We start from the raw sequence: 24,229 nt of genomic DNA on the forward strand, positions 1-24,229 counted from the left end.
ACAGTCTATATGAAAGTCAATAGTAGATAGTAACGCTTGGGTACCTGAACTAGTCCAGACGGTGGCTGTGGCTTCAGCACGGATAGAGGCCAGTGCAGCAGGTAGCGCCAGATGTGGCAGGCAGTATCCGATGTGGCAAAAGACACTGGACATGGCAGAAGACACTGGACGTGGCAGAAGACACTGGACGTGGCAAACGACATTGGACGTGGCAGAAGACTTATTGGACGTGGCAGAAGACACTAGATGTGGCAAACGACAGCAGGTGCAGTAGACACGACTCCAACACTGGTAGGCACAGGAACAAGAACAGTATGGGATACAGGAACAGGTAACAGGGCACGGGTAACAACTGGAACGAGAAACACTAAGGGACCATTTGCAAGACAAACTGGGATAAACTAGCAACGCTCAGGCAATGATCAGGAGGGCTGGGGCCTTCTTATAGACCAGGAAATCATGGCAGTTGATAAGGCCGGGCACGAGCGTGCTCGCGCACCCTACGGGCCACCCTGAAAACAGGTCTACAAATATAAGCACATTTTCATACACACCTACCTCGGATAGTTGTATGTTCTGCAGTCGCTGGAACAGGTTATCTGGCCTGGGTGCACTTTTCATAGACCTTTGCTGTTTAACCTGTGTAATGCCGTGTGCATATCATGCAGGCTACTACAAACCTGCAAACCTAGTTGTGGCATTATTCAGAGGCGTAGCTAGGTTCTCCAGCACCCGGGGCAAAGATTCAGTTTGGCGCCCCCCCCCCCAACCTCTTTCCCGACATCTCCTTCCCCCTCGGCGTGTTTGTTTTCTCTACCAATCAATGACGTGTCATTTCTTTTTATGTAACGCGAGCATAAAATTATTTGTACATTTCACAAGCAATATGGTTCTATACACAACACCAGAACAAAGCTCTGTACATATATACAGCACCAGAACCAAGCTCAGTACATAAATACAGCGCTAGAACCAAGCTCAGTACATATATACAGCCCCAGAAGCAAGCTCAATACGTATATACAGCCCCAGAACAAATACAGCTCAATTTAGTGCAACCCCTGCCGTATAGGTTTGTACGGCGTAAAACTACAGCTCCCAGCATGGCCCGAACAATGATAAGGATGTGCTGGGAGATGCCGTTTCACAAAAAATAAATCCTATCATAATCACACCACCCATCATCTCGCTGCAGATCATACAGTGACTACATTACTGATTAGAGGCAGAATAAACATTTACATTAAGTGACTCACCGGTGACGTCTCAGATTCTAGTTCTTTTTCTCCATTTGGTCCAGACCTCTATGATGACTTCTCCCGGACCATTTCTGCAGTTTGCCGCTCACATGTCTTCAGCTTCTCACTTTACCAACATTTCTGCACCTATAAATACTTATTTATAGGTGCAGAAATGTTGGTAAAGTGAGAAGCTGAAGACATGTGAGCGGCAAACTGCAGAAATGGTCCGGGAGAATAGAGTTAACATTATACCACACACTACGCCCCTAAATATAATAGCGCTATACACTGCACCTCTAATTATAATAGCACCATACACCGTGTCACACACACACACACACACACACACACCGTGCCCCCTCTACAGATAGCCCAACCATGTATGTAGCCCCCTGTAGATATAGCCCACCCCTGTATAAAGCGTTCCACATATAGTCCACCCCTGTATATAGTGTTTCACAGATAGCCCACCCCTGTATATAGCCCCCCCTTGTACATATAATCCACCCCTGTATATAGTGCTCCACTAGATAGTCAACCCCTGTATATAGTGCTCCACAGATAGCCCACCCCTGTACATACTATATACAAAGGTGGGCTATCTGTGGAGCACTATATACAGGGGTGGACTATATGTACAATGGGGGCTATATACAGGGGTGGGCTTTCTGTGGAGCACTATAGGGGGAGCTATTTGTGGGATACTATATACCGGGATGGGCTATATCTACAGGGGGACTATATACAGGGGTGGGCTATATCTACAGGGGGACTATATACAGGGGTGGGCTATATCTACAGGGCGACTATATACAGGGGTGGGCTATCTACAGGGGGACTATATCTACAGGGGGACTATATCTACAGGGGGACTATATCTACAGGGGGACTATATACAGGGGTACTATATCTACAGGGGGACTATATCTACAGGGGGACTATATCTACAGGGGGACTATATACAGGGGGACTATATCTACAGGGGGACTATATCTACAGGGGGACCATATCTACAGGGGGGCCATATCTACAGGGGGACCATATCTACAGGGGGACCATATCTACAGGGGGACCATATCTACAGGGCTGGGCTATACACATGGGGGCTATATCTACAGGGGTGGGCGATATCTACAGGGGTGGGCGATATCTACAGAGGGGGGCTATATACAGGGGTGGACTATACACAGGGGGGCTATATCTACAGGGGTGGGCTATACACAGGGGGCTATATACAGGGGGAATATATCTACAGGGGGCTATATCTACAGGGCTGGGCTATATCTACAGGGCTGGGCTATATCTACAGGGCTGGGCTATATACAGGGCGACTATATCTACAGGGGGGGCTATATACTGGGGTGGGCTATCTATGGAGCACCATATACAGGGGTGGGCTATATCTACAGGGGGCTATATACTATATAGCCCACCCCTGTATATGGTGCTCTATAGACAGCCCACTCCAGTATATAGCCCCCCTGTAGATATAGTCCCCCTGTATATAGCCCCCTGTAGATATAGCCCCCCTGTAGATATAGTCCCCCTGTATATAGCCCCCCTGTAGATATAGTCCCCCTGTATATAGCCCCCCTGTATATAGCCCAGCAGATAAAGTCCCCCTGTATATAGCCCAGCCCTGTAGATATAGTCCCCCTGTATATAGCCCCCCTGTAGATATAGTCCCCCTGTATATAGCCCCCCTGTAGATATAGTCCCCCTGTATATAGCCCCCCTGTAGATATAGTCCCCCTGTATATTGCCCCCCTGTACATATAGTCCCCCTGTATATAGCCCAGCAGATATAGTCCCCCTGTATATAGACCCCCTGTAGATATAGTCCCCCTGTATATAGCCCCCCTGTAGATATAGTCCCCCTGTATATAGCACCCCTGTAGATATAGTCCCCCTGTATATTGCCCCCCTGTACATATAGTCCCCCTGTATATAGCCCAGCAGATATAGTCCCCCTGTATATAGCCCCCCTGTAGATATAGTCCCCCTGTATATTGCCCCCTGTACATATAGTCCCCCTGTATATAGCCCAGCAGATATAGTCCCCCTGTATATAGCCCAGCCCTGTAGCTATAGTCCCCCTGTAGATATAGTCCCCCTGTATATAGCCCCCCTGTATATAGCCCCCCTGTAGATATAGTCCCCCTGTATATTGCCCCCCTGTACATATAGTCCCCCTGTATATAGCCCAGCAGATATAGTCCCCCTGTATATAGCCCCCCTGTAGATATAGTCCCCCTGTATATTGCCCCCTGTACATATAGTCCCCCTGTATATAGCCCAGCAGATATAGTCCCCCTGTATATAGCCCAGCCCTGTAGATATAGTCCCCCTGTAGATAGACACCCTGTAGATATAGTCCCCCTGTATATAGCCCCCCTGTATATAGCCCAGCCCTGTAGATATAGTCCCCCTGTAGATAGACACCCTGTAGATATAGTCCCCCTGTATATAGCCCCCCTGTATATAGCCCAGCAGATATAGTCCCCCTGTATATAGCCCAGCCCTGTAGATATAGTCCCCCTGTAGATAGACACCCCCCGTAGATACGGCCACACACTTCTATTACAATTAAAAATAAAAATAAAATAAAAATATTTCAAACTCACCTTATTCCCGCTCCCACGCCGTCCGGCAGCCATGGAGACCTGCTCTGTACTGCGCAGGTTTCCAGGGGGTTGAACTCAGCGTCTATGAAAGGCGCTGATTGGCTGGGCAGGATGACTTTCCCTGCCAGTCAGTCAGCGCCTTTCATCGACGGAAGCGTCACTGGTACAAAAGGTACCAGTCGCTTCATTCGTGAAGAGGCGCTGAATGGCCGGGCAGGGAACGTGCCCGGTCATTCATTGCTTCTAATTGTACCTGTGTCCTTGCGACACAGGTAAAATTATAGTGCAGGAGGAGGTGGCGCTTGCGCCCCCCTCTGAACTGCGCCCGGGGCACGTGCCCCGCTTGCCCCCCCCCCCTAGCTACGCCCCTGCATTATTGAATCCTGGGACAAGCCAATTTGCTAAAACCTGGCTGCACATACTCTCTTTGCCAGGTGTGTCATCTCTTGCACTCTCAATTGGCTTACCCGATGATCCAACAAAGGTCCTACTACCAATGGGCCCATAATCGTGGGCAGCACCACCTGCATCAGGTCCTGTAGATGCCTAATTAACACCACAAACAACAAAAATTATTTTGCTCAAATCTGGCATACAACTAACAATGTTCAGACAATTTCACCTCCTTCCCATCTAAATCTGTAAAGACTCATTTGTGAGTCACGTCACATTAGCCTCCTGTGCAAATTTACTGGAGGGGAGTGATCTCTTACACAATACCTCATAGTGGGTGGTGACTACAGAACAGCATATCCAGTGCCATATTTACAGTCTGGAAGGATCTGGAACCATCTACACAGAAAAACCCTCAAAATATGGGTTAATCTCATACACATTTTAATCTATGTTACTCATTGGGGTCCCATTCACATTTTGTAGACCTCCTAGAACCAAATTCATTAATTCAAAACAAAAGCTACTCATTTTTGGACTCTGTGAAAGTAACGTAGCAGGGTTCAAAACTACATATCTCCACATAGTGAGGTTGGGCACTCTTATCTGCGGGCACTAGTTTGGCCCCTTGTAATACGCAATAGCCTAGAACAAAAACGACTTTCTCCTGACAAAACTACATTTAATCTTTTAAATACCTTGCAACCATTTACTTTTAAAACATCATACATTTTCAAAAATAACATTTAGGCAGTACTATACCACTTGCCTGCATGTTTACAAACAAAAATTAACAATTGCAATTATATATCCAGTAAAACAGAGAATAATATGTCTGCTAATACTAATTACTGCAAACCAATAAACTGTGTGTGAGAGTAGGCAAGAGTAGAGAGTAGAGAGTAAGGAGAGAGAGAGAGAGAGAGAGAGAGAGACACACAGAGAGAGAGAGAGAGAGAGAGAGAGAGAGAGGAAACAAACTGGAGGATTGCTGTTTATTTCCATTCCACATTACAAAATAATTTTCTAAAGTTTCCCAGTACATTATATAGTACATTTAATGATGCCATGAAGAACTATAACTTGTCCTGCAAAAAAAACAGCCATCATATGGCTATGTCGACACAAAAATAGAAAAGTTGTAGCTTTTGAAAGGCAGAAAGGAATATGTTAGAATGTAAATATGAAAAATAGCTTTCTAAAAATGTCAGATATTTGTAATGGTCAGATAATGAATAAATCTTCTTTAACGTGGTTTTTCCCGGAATCTAATGAAGCATAGCAAAAAACAAAAATGAAAGGATAATAAATACACATGCAATAGCGGTCAGCCGAATTCTTGCTCTTCCAACATCATCCAACTTCACCATAAAGATTGGGTCGGTTGAGCATGCATGCTATCCGTAATGGGAAGAGGTGAATTAGCTGCTGTGGCCACCTGGAACGCAATCAGATCACACACATGTTAAACCAGTTATATATACCAGACACACAAGTCAGTCAGTCAACCTCCGCCATGAATAAGGACGCAGGAAGTGTCTGAAACACGTAGGCTTCCTTCATCTTTGAAACCTCTCCTTGCACCCCAGGACATCACTCCCCTTGATCCTGTTTTAAACATGACCGATTAAACTTGGAACAAGTTTCCTTTTTATCTACAGCAGCGCTGGATCCACACTTCTTACTTTTCCTACTGTTCATATATCGTGTGCCGACACGAGGATCCGTGCGGGGCTTTTTGTGCAAATCTACACATAAGGTGAGCTGGAGGCTTCGTCTCCCCCTTTTTTTCTAGCTGCTGTTTTGTTTATCTCCCCCGTGAACAAAGGATCATGTATGTTTGATATCAAAATGCCCAATCCTTTTTTCCCCATCTACCATCAGGGGATGGTCAAGAGGCCCTTATAGACATTAGATCATTAACTGATCCGACCAAAATTAGTACCAGGTAAACGCTTACTTTCTAAAAAAAAAAAAAAAAAGATCAATCTTTAACCCTTTAATGTATGGCTAATTTTGGCCCTCATAACCAAGCAAATTTTTCATGGTCAGATTCAAGAGCCATAACTTTTTTTATTTTTCCGTCAGCATAGCTGTATGAGAGATTATTTTTTGCAGGATGTAGTTTATTGATGAACAACTTTTTGAGGGGGAAATGAAAAAGGAACAACCGTAATTTTTTACATTTTAAATTTACGCCGTTCACCGTGCAGCATCAATAACATGTTACCTTTATTCTATTGGTCGATATGAATACGGTGATACCAAATATATATTTATTTTTATGTTTTATTACTTTTGCACAATAAAAAATCTTTTAAAAGAAAATAATTTGTCGCATTCCAAGTGCCATAACGGTTTTTAAATTACATTCATTTCACAATAATGTATTATTTTCTTAGTCCCACTAGGGGACTACACTATATGACTTTTTTGATTGCTTATATAATGCACTCGGTATGCTTAGTAAACCAAAACATTATTGCCAGAGGCGTAGCTAGGGGTTTAGCACAGGTGGGGCGAAACACATCTGAGTGGGCCCCAACCCAGTGGTCCCCCCACACAGTATATTGCCCCTATGGTTGCCCCCACACAGAATAATGCCCTGATAGCTGCCCCCCACACAGTATAACACATTAGTGCCACTCACATAGTATAATGACCCCATAGCATAACCCATTATGGCCCCCACACAGTATAATGACCTTATAGCTTCCCCACACACAGTATAATGACCCTATAGTACCTCCCCACACAGTACAATGCCCCTAAAGCTGCCCTTCACACAGAGAAATGCCCCCTTAACTTCCCCAACACAGTATAAAGACCCATCAGTGGCCCCCACACAGTATAATACACCTATAGCTGTCCCCACACAGTATAATGCCCCATGGTGTCTCTCACACAGTATAATGCCCCATAGCTGCCACCACACAGTATAATGCCCATAGCTGCCCCCATAACGGATAGTGCCGCATAGCTGCCCCATACAGTATCATCCCCATAGCTGCCCCTTACAAAACAATGCCCCCATAGAGGCCCCTATACAGTATATTGCCCCCAAAGCTGCCCCAATACAGTATATTTCTCCATTTTGGCCCCCCATACCCAGTATACCCCATAGTGCCTAATAAAAAAATAATAAAATAAATACTCACCTAGCCCTGTTCCCATGGTGAGTGTAGGAGATCTTTCTGCTTCTTCGCTCAGAGAAGTGTGTGGCTCGACGCTGACAGGCGCGATGACGTCACTACATCACGCATGTCTGTTGAGTAGCTCACAGCTGCCATTACAAAGTAAATGCTGGAGCAAAGAGTCAACAGCTGAGGACACAGATACAGTTGAAACCGGGATATGTCACTGCTGGGGGACCGGCCCTGGGCCCCACCATTTCAGTGGTATAAATTTGTTACAGTTTTTTTCTCATTATCTTTATTGGAGAAAAATTGCAGCATTAAAAATGGGATGTAAAAACCATGATCATGATTTTTACATGAGAGAACATAATGCATGTGAGTGTACCCTTATAGGGCTTGGCAATAAACACTTTCAAATAATAATACGATAGATAGATAGATAGATAGATAGATAGATAGATAGATAGATAGATAGATAGATAGATAGATAGATAGATAGATAGATAGATAGATAGATAGATAGATAGATAGATAGATAGATAGGTAGATGGATGTTAGATAGATAGATAGATAGATAGATAGATAGATAGATAGATAGATAGATAGATAGATAGATAGATAGATAGATAGATAGATAGATAGATAGATAGATAGATAGGTAGTTTCATTATTTTTGTTTTATTTCAGTGGTGCTTAATAATACAAGTTACTCTTACTGCGGAGCAAATAACTGCCCTACATCTGAAGCTGAACTTAGCAATACTACTTCCGGTGTTTCGGACAGCCTGCGTTACACACTGATGGGCATTTATACAGGTAAGTGTCATCATGATAAGTATAACTGTAATGGCACGACCAGACGTGGCGGAATTGCTGTGGAATTCCGCTGCGGAGAGACTGCAGTGGAATTCTCCAGCGGTCGTTTTTTACAGTTGTTTCAATACATTTTTAGGCAAGTTAGCTCAGACATGGTGGAAAACTCTGGTGCGGACCATAGGCTGCGGTGCAGAATTTTCCCTCTGTTGCGGAGAAGCGGAATTTTACTGCAGATTTCTGCCTTTGCAAAGCAAAAACGGAAATTTGTGGCAAGTCCGCTGTGTTTTCTACAATGTCTGAATTACCTGTCAAATATGCAAATGTTGGTGCAGATTCGTTGCGTAATTGCCCCAAATCTGCACCAACATTTACAGCGGATAAACTCCGCTACGTTTGGCCGTGCCAAAATGCTATTAGTTGGAAACAATGTTCAGAAAATGTCAGTGTATGTTAAAAAACAAAAAAAAACAAACAAAAAAAAAACAGCAAGAACCACAATTAACAAAGCGGAAATAACATTGATATTCACAGTGAGTCCAATCATGGTAAATAAAATAGTGATACTATATGTACAGTCATGGAGAAAAAGAAAGTACAATTCTGTGTTTTGAATTATCGGAGCCTAAATAACAATTGTTTGGTCCTCACAAAGGGAAGAGAAGTTGTTTTTTTCCCTAGCCACCCTTCCATGAATGTCATACTGATTGCACTGTCATGAACATAAGCATTCAACCCCTTCGGGACTGAGCCATTTAATTTTTGTTTTTCACTCCTTGCCTTCCAAGAGCCATAACTTTTATTTTTCTGTCAATAGAGTGATGTGAGGGCTTATTTTTTGCGTGAGGAGTTGTAGTTTCTATTGGTACCATTTAAATTGTCATATAATGTACTAGGAAACTGAAAAAAAAAATCTTTGCGGGCTGAAATTGAAAAAAACTGTGGTTCCTCCATTGTTTTTTGGGTTTCATTTTTACAGCTTTCATCATGCTGTAAAAACGACAGCTTAAAGAGGCTCTGTCACCACATTACAAGTGGCCTATCTTCTACATAACGTGATCGGCGCTGTAATGTAGATCACAGCAGTGTTTTTTATTTAGAAAAACGATCAATTTTGACGGAGTTATGACCTATTTTAGATTTATGCTAATGACTTTCTTAATAGACAACGGGGCGTGTTTTTACTTTTTGACCAAGTGGGCGTTGTGGAGAGAAGTGTCTGACGCTGACCCATCAGCGTCATACACTTCTCTCCATTCATTTACTCTGCACATAGTGATCTATCTAGATCATGATATGCAGTCACATACTCACACATTAACGTTACTGAAGTGTCTTGATGGTTAACAGACATCGCTTCCAGCCAGGACGAAATAGTACAATACACTACTAATGTATTGCAGTGTATAGTTATTTTTACAGGCTTCTGTTAAACCCTGCTACAGGCAGGCTGAGAGGCAGAGTGAAGGCAGTCCTGGGGGCCTTCATTAGGCCCTGGGCTTCCATGACAACCATCGACACCCCCAATCGCATTGTGGGGGCACCGATGAGAAGTCAGAGGGGGCCGCCCCCTCTTTTTAACATCTCAGATGCTGCGGTCGCGATTGGCCGCAGTGTTTGAGGGTTTAAACTGGCAGGAACAGTGCGATTGCTGTTCCTAGCCATTAGTCCCTGGCATCAGCTGTGACCTCATGTTGTAGGCGGGGCAAACAAAAGTAGGCTCAGGACATAAACACAGCACTACAACCAAGCACAGTACATAAATACAGCACTAGAACAAAGCTCAGTACATATATATAGCACCAGAACAAAGTTCACTACATAAATGTACTGAGCCTGATTCTGGTACCATAATTATTACGGTGCTTCTTCCAGTGCACACAGTGTATATTTATGCCTATGATGCTGAATGTGCACAAACTGGTCTTTCATGAATGAGTGAATATAATAAGTGCAGGCACATAGGTATGTCCTTTCTCTGCATGTATGCACTGCAGATTTTATGCAGTATGTGATCAGGATTTTTATAAACCCTATGTACTTGTATTAAACAGATTTCCACAACATGTGAACATAAAAATGATATTGTTTTTTCTTTGCGATCTGTACCCTATCACCCTATAGGGCGTTCGAGGGCGCTGTTTCACTGTTCGTCTCAGGCAGCAGAAAGAGTAGATGCACTCCTGATGTTATGTGCCCGTTCTGGAGCTAAAGTTATATTGCTCTCAATAAGAGACACAAAATAAAAGTATTGCAGTATTTCAGTTATGATACCTTTCAATGGTTAACTGAAATAAAAGAAATTACGATAAAAAGAAAGATTTAGAAACACCACATTTTGTGATTATGTCTAAAATGTCCAGCTGAATGTATACCCCAGAGATATGTCATTGTATCTGTATGCCCATACAGTTTAATAATTCTGTCTTTGTTTTCTATTAAAAAAAAATTTCAACACATGTCTATTAACCCCTTCAGGACACAGCCTGTTTTAGCCTTGTGGACACAGCTAATTTTTTCAAATCTGACGTTAATTTATGTGGTAATAACTTTGCAGTGGTTTTACCTATCCAAGCGATTCTGAGATTGTTTAATCGTGAAACATTGTACTCTATGTTAATGGTAAAATTTGGTCAATACATTTATTGTTTAATTGTGTAAAACATCGAAAATTTGCAATAATTAGCATTTTAGTAAATTTAAATATACCTGCTTGTAAAACATATAGTAACACCACTCAAAATAGTTACTAGTTAACATTTCCCATATGTCTACTTTGTTTGCATCATTTTTTGAATATCCTTTTATTTTTGTAGGACGTTATAAGGCTTATAAGTTTAGCAGCAATTTCTCACATTTTCAAGAAAATTTACAAAATATATTTTTTTATGGACTAGTTCAGTTCTGAAGTGGCTTTGAGAGCCTTATATATTAGAAACTACACATAAATCACCCAATTTCACCAGCATTTAGAAAGTTTATTGACCCTTTAGGCGGTTCACAAGAATTAAAGCAAAGTGGAGGTGAAATGTAAACATTTTTTTTTTTTTTCAGAAATTACATTTTAATCCATTTTCAATTTGTTACACAGCAGATTTTACCAGAAAAACACAACTCAATATTTATTGCCCAGATTCTTCAGTTTTTAGAAATATCCCACACATAGCCCTAGTCCGCTAATGAACTGAAGCACAGGTCTCAGAAGCAAAGGAGCACCTGGAGGATTTTGGGGCCTTCTTTTTATTAGAATATATTTTAGGCACCATGTCTGGTTTGAAGAGATCTTGTGACACCAAAACAAAGGAAACACCACAAAAAATACCCTATTTTGGAAACTACACCCGACAAGGAATGTATCTAGGGGTGTAGTCAGCATTTTAACCCCACAGGTGTTTCATAGATTTTATTAGAATTGGGCAGTGTAAATAAAAATAAATTTTTTTCCAGTAAGACGTAGCTTTAGCTCAAAATGTTTCATTTTCTCAACAAATAACAGGAGAAAAAGCAACCCAACATTTGTAAAACAATTTCTCCCGAGTACGGCAATACCCCATATGTGGTCATAAACTGCTATTTGGGCACAAGGTAGGGAATGAAGGGAAGGAGCGCCATTTTGGTTTAATCTTTTGTCTGGACATTCAACAGGGCTCCAGAGTGAAAGAGTACCATGCAAAATTGGGGCCTAATTTGGCGGCTTACAACATATTGGTTCACAAATGTAGAGGCTCTGATGTGAAATAATAAAATAAATCCCTAAAAAGTGACCCCATTTTGGAATCTACACCCCTCAAGACATTTATTAATGGTGTAGTGAGCATTTTCTCCCCACAGTCCTTTGCCGTAAATGATTGCGCTGCGGATGGTGGAAAGTGAAAATCGCAATTTTTTCGCAGTTATGCCAATTTAGTGGCAAATATGTCGTGCCCAGCTTGTGCCACTGGAGACACACACCCCAAAAATTGTTAAAAGAGTTCTACCGAGTATGGCGAAGCCATATATGTGGGAGTAAACAGCTGTTTGGGCACACTGTAGGACTCAGAATGGAGGGATCGCCATTTGGATTTTGAAGCGCAGATTTTGCTTGGTATAGTATTGTTTGGAGTTTTACTGGTATTTCAGTTTATAATGTGGGGGCATATGTAAGCTGTGCGGAGTACATCGGGGCATAATAAGAGGGTGTAATGGGGTAAATAATGAAATTAGTAATCCATAGGTGTTATGCTGTGAAGCAATCCTTTATGCACAGGCCAGTGTCACACTGATAAATTGTTGTAGAAGATATTCAACAGCACTCACTTTTTCAGATTCTTTCCACTTCAATTTTGAAAAAGAGACGCAAATTCCATGTCCAAAAATCCCATCCAGACAGACGACTAGTATACAAAACTTGAGGACAGCATCAATATGGCAAAAATATAAATGTGTTTGTAAGAGGGGTGAACATGGCTGGGATAAATGATTGTAGTCTGTGTAACCTGTATTCTGCTGTACTATGCGTATGCTATAGTTTTTTATTACTGTTATCTGTCTGGTTATATTTGTAGAAGGAATATTTTTACTAATGAATAATTTGACAGATTGTACTGAGCATGCCTAGAAAGCCCAGCATAGGAGACTGAGGAAAGTTCTAGAAAGGAAGAGAAGCAGCAGGAGGAGGAGCTCTGTGTTAGAGGAGCAGGAGCTCTGTGCTAGAGGAGCAGGAGGAGGAGCTCTGTGTTAGTGCAGCAGGAGGAGGAGCTCTGTGCTAGAGGAGCAGACAAGATAGGGAAGTGATAGAGAACTGCTGCAGCTTGGAAGGGAGAGAGTTTGGTCTCCCAGTGCCTGAGCCTGGCAAGAAGCTGCAGGATGGAAGTCCTCCCTACAAGAGAGGGAATGTGGGGGAACAAGGATGTTACCTTGTGAGTAGACGGAGGAGAGCGGGAATGCTGAGGAAAGAAGGGAGCCACCATTGGAGGGAGTGCAGAGGATGTAAGTGAGAGAGGAGCCTGACAGGATTAGCACAGAGAGAGAGATTGGAGATATGGATCAGGAGGACTTCAGTAAAGAAAACCACAACAAGAGATAAGTGTGCCCTTTCTCATGAACTTATGATCTAGAATGTCATGGTGAATTGCTGACTGATAGCAGAGCTGGAGGGCGATTGGTATTTAATTTCCTATAAGGATAGAAGTGCATTGGGACATTCCAGACCTATTAATGCTGTTCACTCAAATCTTAAACCCATGTCCCTGTGGCGAATGGAAAAGTGACTGTATTTATTGTTGAAGATAATATCCTGTATAAAGTTAATACTGTGAAAGAACCAAGAGACTGGGTCAGAAAGTCAATGGACTAAGTACGCAGTTGTTAAGTGACAGTTTGCTCTCCGAAGCAAGAAGTCTTGTTGTATTGTTTGGGATCAAAGTAAAGCATCATCATAAGACCGGTTGTAGTATCCGTTATACAATCAAGAACACCCTACATGTTTATTACACATCCCAAGTATATCAATAAAGCTACGTGCGGAGTCGAAACGTAGCTTTATTGATATACTTGGGATGTGTTAATAAAAACATTTCTATTTTTGCCACATTGATGCTGTCCAAGCTTTGTACACTGATAAACTGTGTCGTTTCTTATTCACCTTTTGGTCCACACTCTGCACCTTTGTAGTTTGGGGAATTTTGCTGTGAAAGTGATGCCCTGGTATAATACGGACTCCCTCACTTCCAGTAGGTATGTCTGAGCCCTACCCTTCCTGATTCCCTAATCTTAGGGCCTTGATAAGTCGCCGCTTGAAACAGAAGGAATGTTCCCCTCGGGCCTGCACATCCGCATATTTTTCTTTCCTGACTTATGGAAGCCTTAAGTTATTTTATTTTTTCATAGATGTCGTGGTATAAGGGGCGTTTTTTTGCGGGACGAGCTGTAGTATTTATTGGTACCATTTTTGGATACATGGAACTTTTTGATTACTCTGTCGATGTTTAAGGTTTTTGATTTTTGACGGCGTTCACCGGGCGAGATAAATAACATAATATTTTTTATAGTTCAGGCCGTTACGGATGCGGCGTTACTGAATATGTATGGTTTATTGATTCTTTCAATAATAAAGGACTTGATAAGGGAAATAGGGCAATTGTGTTTTATTTTATTACTTGAAACATTTCATTTTAATTTTTACAACTTTTTTTTACACTGTTTCTCCACTTTCTTTTAGTCCCACTAGGGGATTTGAAGATCCAACTGTTTGATTGCTGTTCTAATACACTGCACTACCTATGTCGATTAGGCTCCACCTTCGGATGGGGCCTAATTGGCTTCTGTGAACTGCAGAGCAGAAGGCCATTGTTAGGACTCCTATTGCCATAGTAGCCGTCGGAAACCCTGCGATCGCTGCCGATTTGCTACAAATCCCTAAGATGCAGCAATCGCTTTCAATCGCTGCATCTAAGGGGTTAATAGCAGGGATCGGAGCTAGCTGGGTGTCAGCTGTAACATACAACTGACACCCACTGCTGATGATGCCGGCTCAGCTTCTGCGAGGTGGGCATAGGAGGCTTCCGTAGCCGGCAGACCGGTAGGCTAGTATTATGCCTTCGGTTGCCCAGCAATCACGTTGCTGTGGTGCCGGTGGCTAAAAACCTCTCAGATGCTGGGCTCTCTATTGAGTGCAGCATCAATAACTGTACTGCGCTTTCTGACAGTGCTGTGTATATATACGGGGGATAAAGGAGGGCTTATCCCCCCTTGTCTTTCCTAACCTTTTCACCTTATCCCCTGGGCATGTCAACAAAATTGCTTCCCATACTCGTTTCACTCAAGGGGTACGCCCCATCAAAGGATCTAGGATGATGCGAAGCACTGAAAAAGTTTTGGCAGGGCTCAAAATATGAGGCGCAGAAGCGAATATAATGCAATACATAATAAAACAACCTGCAGGACACTCTGGAGCAACCCATTATCCACACCCCCAATACCCTCAAACAAGTAAGAGGGATTTAGCCATGGCAACCAATGTGGATACTACAGGTGTAGTGTCCCAGTACACTCCCTACTTCCATAATAGGAGTAGTTGTCGTATGGTAGTAGGTTTGTCACAATGTAATAGTACTGTGTGTCAGTATGCCTCTGTATATCATGTATTTCCTGTGCATACACTGTGTATATTATCATTTGCTGCCATCTATGGTTGACCCACTGTAAGTGCATGTGAGTGTAGGATTTCAATCACTGCTGAGTCATAACCAGTTTTCCCTCCAGAAACTTCTAGTATTCTGTGGGTGGAGACTGTAGCCCAGCCTACCTCTTAGCAGAGGGCAGGGAAACCAGGGCAGATGAGTTCTGGGGAGTCTAGTGTGAGGTGCCAGCAAACCATGCTGTGCAAGAGATGGCAGGGAATCTACAGCTACCTACCTGCCAGGCCTAGGAGCTGCATGGTGAATCTCATCGCCCATGCAAAGCACAGATATTCCTAGGACCCTTTACCAGTCCATACAGAGGGGATAACATATACATTTCTACCGCCTCCGAGAAGGAGAGAATCGATCTGCCAGAAAGGAGTAGTTTCAAGAGGAGCCTTTCTGCAATCCTGGACCTTAAAGTAGGCCTCCTGTCAAGTCCAGTGCTCCGTGGTTTCCAAGCCACGTGTCTTAGGTCCGCGTTCGGCTGTCGGATACCGCGGCCCAGCAACCGTGAGTAACTACATCTCCCTCAAGTTAGTCACCTGCCGGGAGCCAACCGGTGCAGATCCCTTCTGTAGCCATAATAAGGACTGTGTCTCCCCCAAAACCATAAACTGCATAATCTGAGGAAAGTATTGTGTCAGCATCACTCCTCACAAGCATATCCCTGCAAGTCAGCTAACAAGGGGTCCTCCTCACATGCACACTCCACTATACTTGTAATGAGAGACTGCATTGCTGTGAATTATTACTGCACTTTATATATGTTCTCCTCAGTAAAGAGACTTTTGGTTAGCAGAGAACTTTGTCTGATTTTGCTTTCCATTTTTTTACAATTGACTTGCTGCGTGTCCTAAGAGAGGTGCCCAGGGTAGGACCCCACTGCCGCGACCGTGACATCACTAATAAACCAGCCATTAGGGGGACTACTACCCCCATCAGGTCCTCTCATAACATCTGCATCCTCTGGGATACCACACAGGCTTTATTTTCTTAGCTTGACCTATCTCATACTTGACCAGCATAATGCCAGAAGGGTCTATGTAATGTTAACATGCTGGGCCAACTACTTGTCACATGCCCCCTTGAGTAGCTGTCAAATAATCTAGCAATATGTATATTAGATAGCTACTAATATTAATTATTGAGCAAATGCGCAAGTTACTTTTAAAGCATCAAACACATAATCTGTAACATTGTCAAATATTTCACTTAATTTCTCTATATTATGCGCATTCTTTTCTGCTAAACCTACTAATGTTAGGCTGGGTTCACACAACCTATTTTCAGACGTAAACGAGGCGTATTATGCCTCGATTTACGCCTGAAAATACGGCTCCAATACGTCGGCAAACATCTGCCCATTCATTTGAATGGGTTTGCCGACGTACTGTGCCGACGACCTGTCATTTACGCGTCGTCGTTTGACAGCTGTCAAACGACGACGCGTAAAATGACTGCCTCGTCAAAGAAGTGCAGGACACTACTTTGGACGTTTTTGGAGCCGTTTTCTCATAGACTCCAATGAAAACAGCTCCAAAAACGGATGTAAAAAACGCTGCAAAAACGTCGCGAAAAACGCGAGTTGCTCAAAAAACATATGGAGGTGTTTTCAAGGGAAAACAGCCCCTGATTTTCAGAAGTTTTTGGTCACTACGTGTGCACATACCCTTAGGGTATGTTTACACGAGGGCGTCCGTTACGGCTGATATTACGGGGATGTTTCAGCCTGAAAACATCACCGTAATTTCAGCCGTAACGGCATGTGCAGGCGCTTGAATGCCGCGTCAATTACGGACGTAATTGGCGCTGCTATTCATTGGAGTCAATGAATAACGGCTCCAATTACGGCCAAAGAAGTGACAGGTCACTTCTTTGACGCGGGCGTCTATTTACGCGCCGTCATTTGACAGCGGCGCGTAAATTACGCCTCGTGTGAACAGACAAACGTCTGCCCATTGCTTTTAATGGGCAGATGTTTGTCAGCGCTATTGAGGCGCTATTTTCGGACGTAATTCGGGGCAAAAACGCCCGATTTACGTCCGTAAATAGGCCGTGTGAACATACCCTTAGTGATAATCCAAACTTGTCCTGCCACAAAATATGTATTGGTCATAATTGTGTTGCACTGTCACTTACTGTCCTAATGGGACTTTTACCACTGCGGATATAACAGGACGTGGGCAGCATCTTATATTACATATCATAGCTTTAGGGCTCTCATTGCTGCCATGTACTTCTTACGCATGAGTGACAACAACTAGTGACCTTCACCTCATAACTCCACATAATAATACACCTTAGGTTGTACTTTTCAATACTGTGGCATATTTACATATATTAGGATTATAAACCTTAACCCCTTCCCGCACCTTGACGTAACTGCACGTCAAGATGAGCAGTAACTTCGCGCACCTCGACGTGCAGTAACGTCTGTACTTTGACAGTTAACCGCCGTGCGGCGCTACACCTCAGTGGCGGTTAACTGTGCAGGGTGTCTGTCCTGCATTCTCTGTTGCCAGTCAGCGGCCCATCGCCGCTGATTTCGGCAGTTAACCCCTTCGATGCGGCGGTCGATTGCAATCGCCGCATATAAGGAGTTTAGCGGAGATCAGCAGCCCCCACATGAAATCATGGGGGCTGGCGATGGTACCCATGGCAACCGGACGCCAGACAATGGCTTCTGGGCTGCCATGTACAGAAGCCTATGAGGACCAGGTCGTAGGCTTCCAGAAGCGGCCGTACTGCCGACTGCAAGGAATGAGGGGAGGCCGCCATGACAGGATAGGAGGGAACAGGTGAGGAAAGGGTTAAGGTTACGTGCAGGGAGTGAAGGGGAGGGGATTGGAAGGGAGGAGGGAGGGGAGTAGGTCTCGGGCTTCCCGCTGTTTTTCTCGGCGAGGGAGACTGCGGGAGGTGAGACATCACAGGAGTAGCAGCAGCAGCAGCGTGTGTGCACTTACCTGCTAGGAGGAGATGGCGTCCTTCGGTGAACTTGTGGAGCGGCACTGGGCGGCAGCTGATCAACAGGATGCCGGCTGGTTTGAGGAGCAGGTGACGAGACTTGTGGGGCTGACTGTGCCCCAGGCTGCTGGGCCCCGGCGCTCTCATCGCGCCGTGTCCAGGGAGGGGGGAGGGGCGGCTTCGTCTCTATCGTCCCCTGCTGTTATGAACTTGGATTTAGGCAGTCCTCTGCTGCTCAGCCCTACGGATAGTGGAGTGAGCAGGCCCGAGGTCGGTACGCCGGGGGTGGTGCCTGCTCGCAGGTCATGGCGTGCACGACCCCCAGCGAGACTTAGCCCGGAAGAAATCCCGCGGGTACGGCGCCGCAGGGGAAGCCCCTCCAGGGTCGCTGCAGGCCGTTCTCCAGGGAGAGCGGCATCCCCTAGGGGGTCCCGGCCTGGCAGAAGTCCCCAGCCGCGGCGGTGCTTGGCGGTCAGGGGGGGTTGGCTCCTGGCTTCCCCAATACCCCCCCATCTGGTGTGGTGCATGATGCGGGGATGTCGGTAGCCCCGCCTGGTGAAGTGCCAATCAGGGGGCTGGCTGCTGCGAGATCTGAGTCCGGTGGGCTGTGGAATGCGGTCGGAACTGTGGATACCGCATAACGGGCAGCAGGTGGCTGGCCCTATCAGCGTCAGGGCCACTATGGAGGCTGGTCTCCCAGTGCCTGAGCCTGGCAAGAAGCTGCAGGATGGAAGTCCTCCCTACAAGAGAGGGAATGTGGGGGAACAAGGATGTTACCTTGTGAGTAGACGGAGGAGAGCGGGAATGCTGAGGAAAGAAGGGAGCCACCATTGGAGGGAGTGCAGAGGATGTAAGTGAGAGAGGAGCCTGACAGGATTAGCACAGAGAGAGAGATTGGAGATATGGATCTCCGTGTTCGCATTGTAGGTGCGGGCAGCGGTCGCAGATAACGGGTGACATGGATGAAGGAGACGTGGTTGAGGATCGGTGTGTGCAAGTTCGTCCGGCTGGCGGGATCACAGCGCCTGAGCAGCCAGGTGGGTGCTCTTCTTCTTTCTCTACTCTTACTCCGTGCATGTTGGGTGGCGCGGGGGATGCGGCGGGTTCTGGGGCAGTCGTCGGGTCTTCCGGGGGAGGTGGTAGCGGTCCGATGACTTAGTGGGATGCTTGCGCGAGCTGGTCAGCAGATTGGATTGGTCGCAGGCCCCGGTTGCGGTTTGGTCGGCGCCGCCGTTGGTAGTGCAACCGCAAGATAGGGTGCAAGTGGGGGGCTCGGCGGGGGCGGTGGCTGTGTCGGTGCAGACAGACAGGGCTCAGGAGGGTGACAGGGTGCGGTTGGATGATAGAGCAAGAGGGGAGGTGTATGTCTGTTTTGAGGGCCCGTTGGGAGCGAATTTAAAACAGGAAGTTTCGGAGCGTATTTGGAAAGACGAATATGTGGAGATATTTTCCCTTCTTCCGTTGGTAAAATTTTATCTGGACAAAGGGAAGAGGGATGAGAGCAAGAAGGAAGAGGAGGAACGTCGGCGTTATCTGCTCATCCCACAAACTTTTGTGAATTGGCTGCAGGCCTTTGCGATCTTGGCTAGTGTTGTGGGGGAAAAGGCGCCGGAAAATTGTTCCGCGCTTTTTTGCTATATGGATGCTATCGGTGAGGCGCATCGGGCTTATGGCGGTATGGCGTGGCTGTGTTATGATGAACAATTTCGGCAGCGGAAGGCGGTTCGGCCCGGCATTAGATGGGATCAGAAGGATATCGCATTATGGTTGCGGGTGACGGCTCCGGTTAAGCCGGGACAGTCCTTTCCAGGGAGCGGAGGGTCTGCAGGGCAGGTCGGTCAGTCTGGTCAAGGTTCCGGTTCAAAAATCGGTTTCTGCTGGCAGTTTAACGACGGCCAGTGTAAATTTGGGGCAACGTGTAAGTTCAAGCACGTGTGTTCCCATTGCAGCCAGTCATCTCATGGCGCGTCAAAGTGTTTGCGAAAAGGCAAGAAGGGAGGGGGAACAGGGGGTTCAGCTGGTCAAGGGGGTGACGCCGGTGAAGCTGGAAAGGATGGCCCCCTTTCTAAGTAGATATCCGGATAGGGATGGGGCGCAATTGATTGCGGATCGTTTTAGCGTGGGTTTTGTAATTCCTTCTCCTCCTTATGATATTCCAGTGACTCGCCGGAATCTCCGGTCCGCTTACCAGCAGGCGGGGGTGGTGACTGAAAAACTTCATGAAGAAGTGGGTTTGGGTCGCATGGCTGGGCCTTTTGTGGAACCACCGGTGTCGGATCTTGTTGTTTCCCCGTTGGGTGTGGTGCCGAAGCGTTAGCCAAACAAGTTAGTTGGGTGGAAAACGGTTTGACAAAGAACCTGGCCCTGCTGGAGCTGTTTCCCATCGTGGTCGCTGTGACCATTTGGGGGGATAGGCTCAGGGACAAGAAGATTCGTTTACACTGTGATAACCTAGGGGTGGTGTTAGCTATCAATAACATCTCAGCGTCTACTCCTCCGGTGGTTCAACTGTTGCGGCATTTGGTGCTGGTTTGTTTGTCATTAAATGCTTGGGTGGTGGCGGTGCATGTGCCGGGGGTTGAAAATTGTGTCGCTGATGCCCTTTCTCGCTCACAGTGGGATCGTTTTCGTCAGCTGGCGCTGGGAGCGGATCGGATCGGCATGGTGTGTCCGGATCATCTTTGGGAGTTGGTCTCTCTGCGGCAGGAGCATTGATTGAGCGATCTTTGGCAAGTTCTACGTGGGCAGCGTATAGGGCTGGCTGGGCTCAATGGGAGCTTTGGTTGAGAGGTTTGGGTGACGTCCGGTCAGACCGGGACAGGCTGGTAGCCTTGTTGTATTGGTTGGGGGATGCGTATGAGTCGGGTGTGTCTGTAGCGAAAGTGAATACGTTTGTGTCCGCTGTGGCATTTGGCTTGAAATTGCATGGCGAAAAAGATGTTACCAAAGAATTTTTGGCGGTTCAAGCTTTAAAAGGTATTCGCAGGGGAAGAGGGTCACTAGATCGGCGGCTTACCGAATTCTTTGCCTATTAGGAACGACCGTGGAGGTGGTTTGCAGTTCAGCCTTCGAAGTCCGATTGTTTCGCTTGGCTTTTTCATTAGCCTTTTTTGGGGCTTTTAGAGTGGGTGAATTGGTGTCGCCGAGTGGGTTGCGTGCGGGGGGACTGAGTCAAGAGGATGTGGAGTTGTTTACCGATAGAGTGGAGATATTGCTGCGCAGGTCAAAAACGGACACGACGGGTAAGGGGACGCGAATTGTGTTATTTGCCATCAGGGGCTCGGCGGTGTGTCCGGTACAGTGTATGTCTGCTTTTTGGGTACAGGTGGGGGTAACGGGGGTTCCGTTATTGCGGCATGAAGACGGGTCCTTTTTATCCAGATTTCAATTTGGGGCAGTGTTTAAACGCTGTTTGCTGGCAATTGGGTTGCAGTCAGCTGAGTATTCTTCCCATTCGTTTCGTATTGGCGCAGCAACTGAGGCGGTGCGATGGTGGTTGGATGAGGCTGGGGTCAGGCGTATCGGGAGATGGGAGTCTAACCGTTTCCGATCTTATGTTCGGCCTCACTTGCTGTCACACTGTTAAGAAGCTGCTGGGAGGTATGTTGTGCTGGTGGAAGATGGAGTGTGATTGGGATATGTAAGACGTGTGTGTTTATTTCTTTCACAGGTTCGCGTCCTTTGCTGGTGTGGATCCTGGGGCACTCCTTTGTGTACTGGGGCGCATTACGGGCGGAGGTTCGCCCGGATGGTCATCAACTAAGGATTCCGCGGGAGGATGCTATCCTGCATTGGCTGGGTTTTCGGGGAATGGTTTGGTCAAGGGTACTATCGGAATTCCAGGTGTATACGCAGCTAGACCGGGTTCCCGAAATTTTAGTTTTACATGTTGGGGGGAATGATTTGAGTGTGCGCCCTTTTCGAGATTTGGTGAGGGATATTAAGCACGACTTGTTGTGTTTATGGGCATTACACCCGGGCCTGATTATAGTATGGTCAGATATTGTACCAAGAAAGACGTGGCGCTTGGCCCGATCCGTGGAGAGACTTAATAAGGCCAGAATAAAAGTAAACAGGGCTGTGTCGGCATTTGTGGCAAGAAATGGAGGTGTTGTGGTCAGGCATAGGGATCTGGAAGCGGGGGTAGGTTGTTATTGGAGACAGGATGAGGTGCATTTGAATGAGGTGGGGATGGATTTGTGGAGTTTGGCCCTAGCAGACGGGATTGAAAGAGGTGTGTTGGTGTGGAGGAGCTCACGGCCTTGAGGTGGTCAAGGTCCATGTCGCAGTGGCGGGGGGAGTCCTTGAGGTTGGTCAGTAAAACTGGTGGGGGGGTCGCATCAGAGGTATGCGTCCCCCAAAAATAGGTGGAAGGCTTCTTAGGGTGTTACCCCTTTGAAGTGCTTTATGGAAAAGCCATCTGCAAGAAGGTGCCTTCGAGCCGGGTTACGGCTGGAGGTAAAACAAGTGGTGGTGGCAGATGGCTACGTTTTTTATAAGTTGGGGTAACCTCAAGGGCTTCCCCTGGTCAATTTATAAGGTGTTATTTATATTGACCCTGTTAAGGGTTTGGTATGTGTATTCTGGTAGAATTTCCAATGTTTGGGAATTCTAAGTTATTTAAAGTTTTGGTTATAAAATTTTCTAATTTTATAACATTTATAATAAACGGCTGCTGTGGCCATTAAAATCCAACCTGGTGTCGTGTGTTATTATTCTGAAAGGGTAAGGAATAATTATGGATCACTCGACTCTACTTATCCAAGTCATGTCAGAGTGACACTGATGTCACAATGACAGTTGGAATGCATTACACTACGTAGGTAGTGTAATGTGTTCCAGCAGGGATCAGAGCTGCAAGTCTTAGGGTATGTTCACACGCAGTGTTTTCAAATGTAATTTGGGCGTTTTACGCCTCGAATTACGCCTGAAAAAACGCCCCTAATATGCCTACAAACATCTGCCCATTGCTTGCAATGGGTTATACTGTGTTCTGTTCCCACGAGGTGTAATTTTACGCGTCGCTGTCAAAATACGGCGCGTAAAAAGACGCACGTGAAAAAGAGGTGCATGTCACTTCTTGGGACGTTTTTGGAGCTGTTTTTCATTGACTCCATTGAAAAACAGCTCCAATAATGGCCGTAAAAGACGCTGCGAAAAACATGATTTGCTACAAAAACGTCTGAAAATCAGGAGCTGTTTTCGCCTGAAAACTGCTCCGTATTTTCAGACGTTTTTGGTCACTGCGTATGAACATACCCTAAGTGTGGCACAAGTAAAAAAAGTAAAAAAAAGCTAATACATTTTTTTTTATAAAAGTTCAAAAATAAAAGTTAGAAGTTACATCAACAAAAAATGATTTTATTTCCCTATAATAAGTCTTTTATTATAGGAAAAAAATAAACAGGTTAAAAGTACACATATTTGGTATCACCGCGTTTGTAACGATCCTAGCTATAAAACTATAATGTTATTTTTCCCACACGGTGAACACCGCAAAAAAAATAAGTAAAAAACTATGCCAGAATCACAATTTTTGGTCACCACTCCTCCCATACAATAAAAAGTGATCAAAAAGTCACATGCAAGCCAAAATAGTACCAATAAAAACAACAACCCGTCCCGCAAAAAAAAAAGCCCTTACACAGCTTTTTTGACTGAAAAATAAAAAAGTTATGGCTCTCAGAATATGGTGAAAATAAATTATTTTATAAAAAAGTGATTTTATTGCGCAAACGCTGCAAAACGTAAAAAAACTATATACATATGGTATCGCTGTAATCATACCGACCCACAGAATAAAGTAAAATTGTAACAGTATCCCCCTTACGCCGCCTTTTCCTGGGTCCAGAGCGAGAGAGGAATTTTTTAATGAGTGTAGGGGGCATTGAGGT

At 45.2% G+C, this 24,229-nt stretch overlaps 1 protein-coding gene across 1 annotated transcript in view; it reads left to right on the forward strand.

Moving 5' to 3' along the window:
* The window catches only part of LOC142760540 (protein unc-93 homolog A-like), a 224,566-nt gene that overhangs the window by 146,250 nt on the left and 54,087 nt on the right, over positions 1-24,229 (forward strand). Inside the window, exon 4 of the mRNA XM_075863733.1 lies at positions 8,083-8,211. Coding sequence (XP_075719848.1) covers positions 8,083-8,211 — 129 coding nt within the window. The remainder of the gene's footprint in view (positions 1-8,082; positions 8,212-24,229) is intronic.

This window comes from Rhinoderma darwinii, chromosome 4 (assembly GCF_050947455.1).
Source record: "Rhinoderma darwinii isolate aRhiDar2 chromosome 4, aRhiDar2.hap1, whole genome shotgun sequence".
Taxonomy (NCBI): Eukaryota; Metazoa; Chordata; class Amphibia; order Anura; family Rhinodermatidae; genus Rhinoderma; species Rhinoderma darwinii.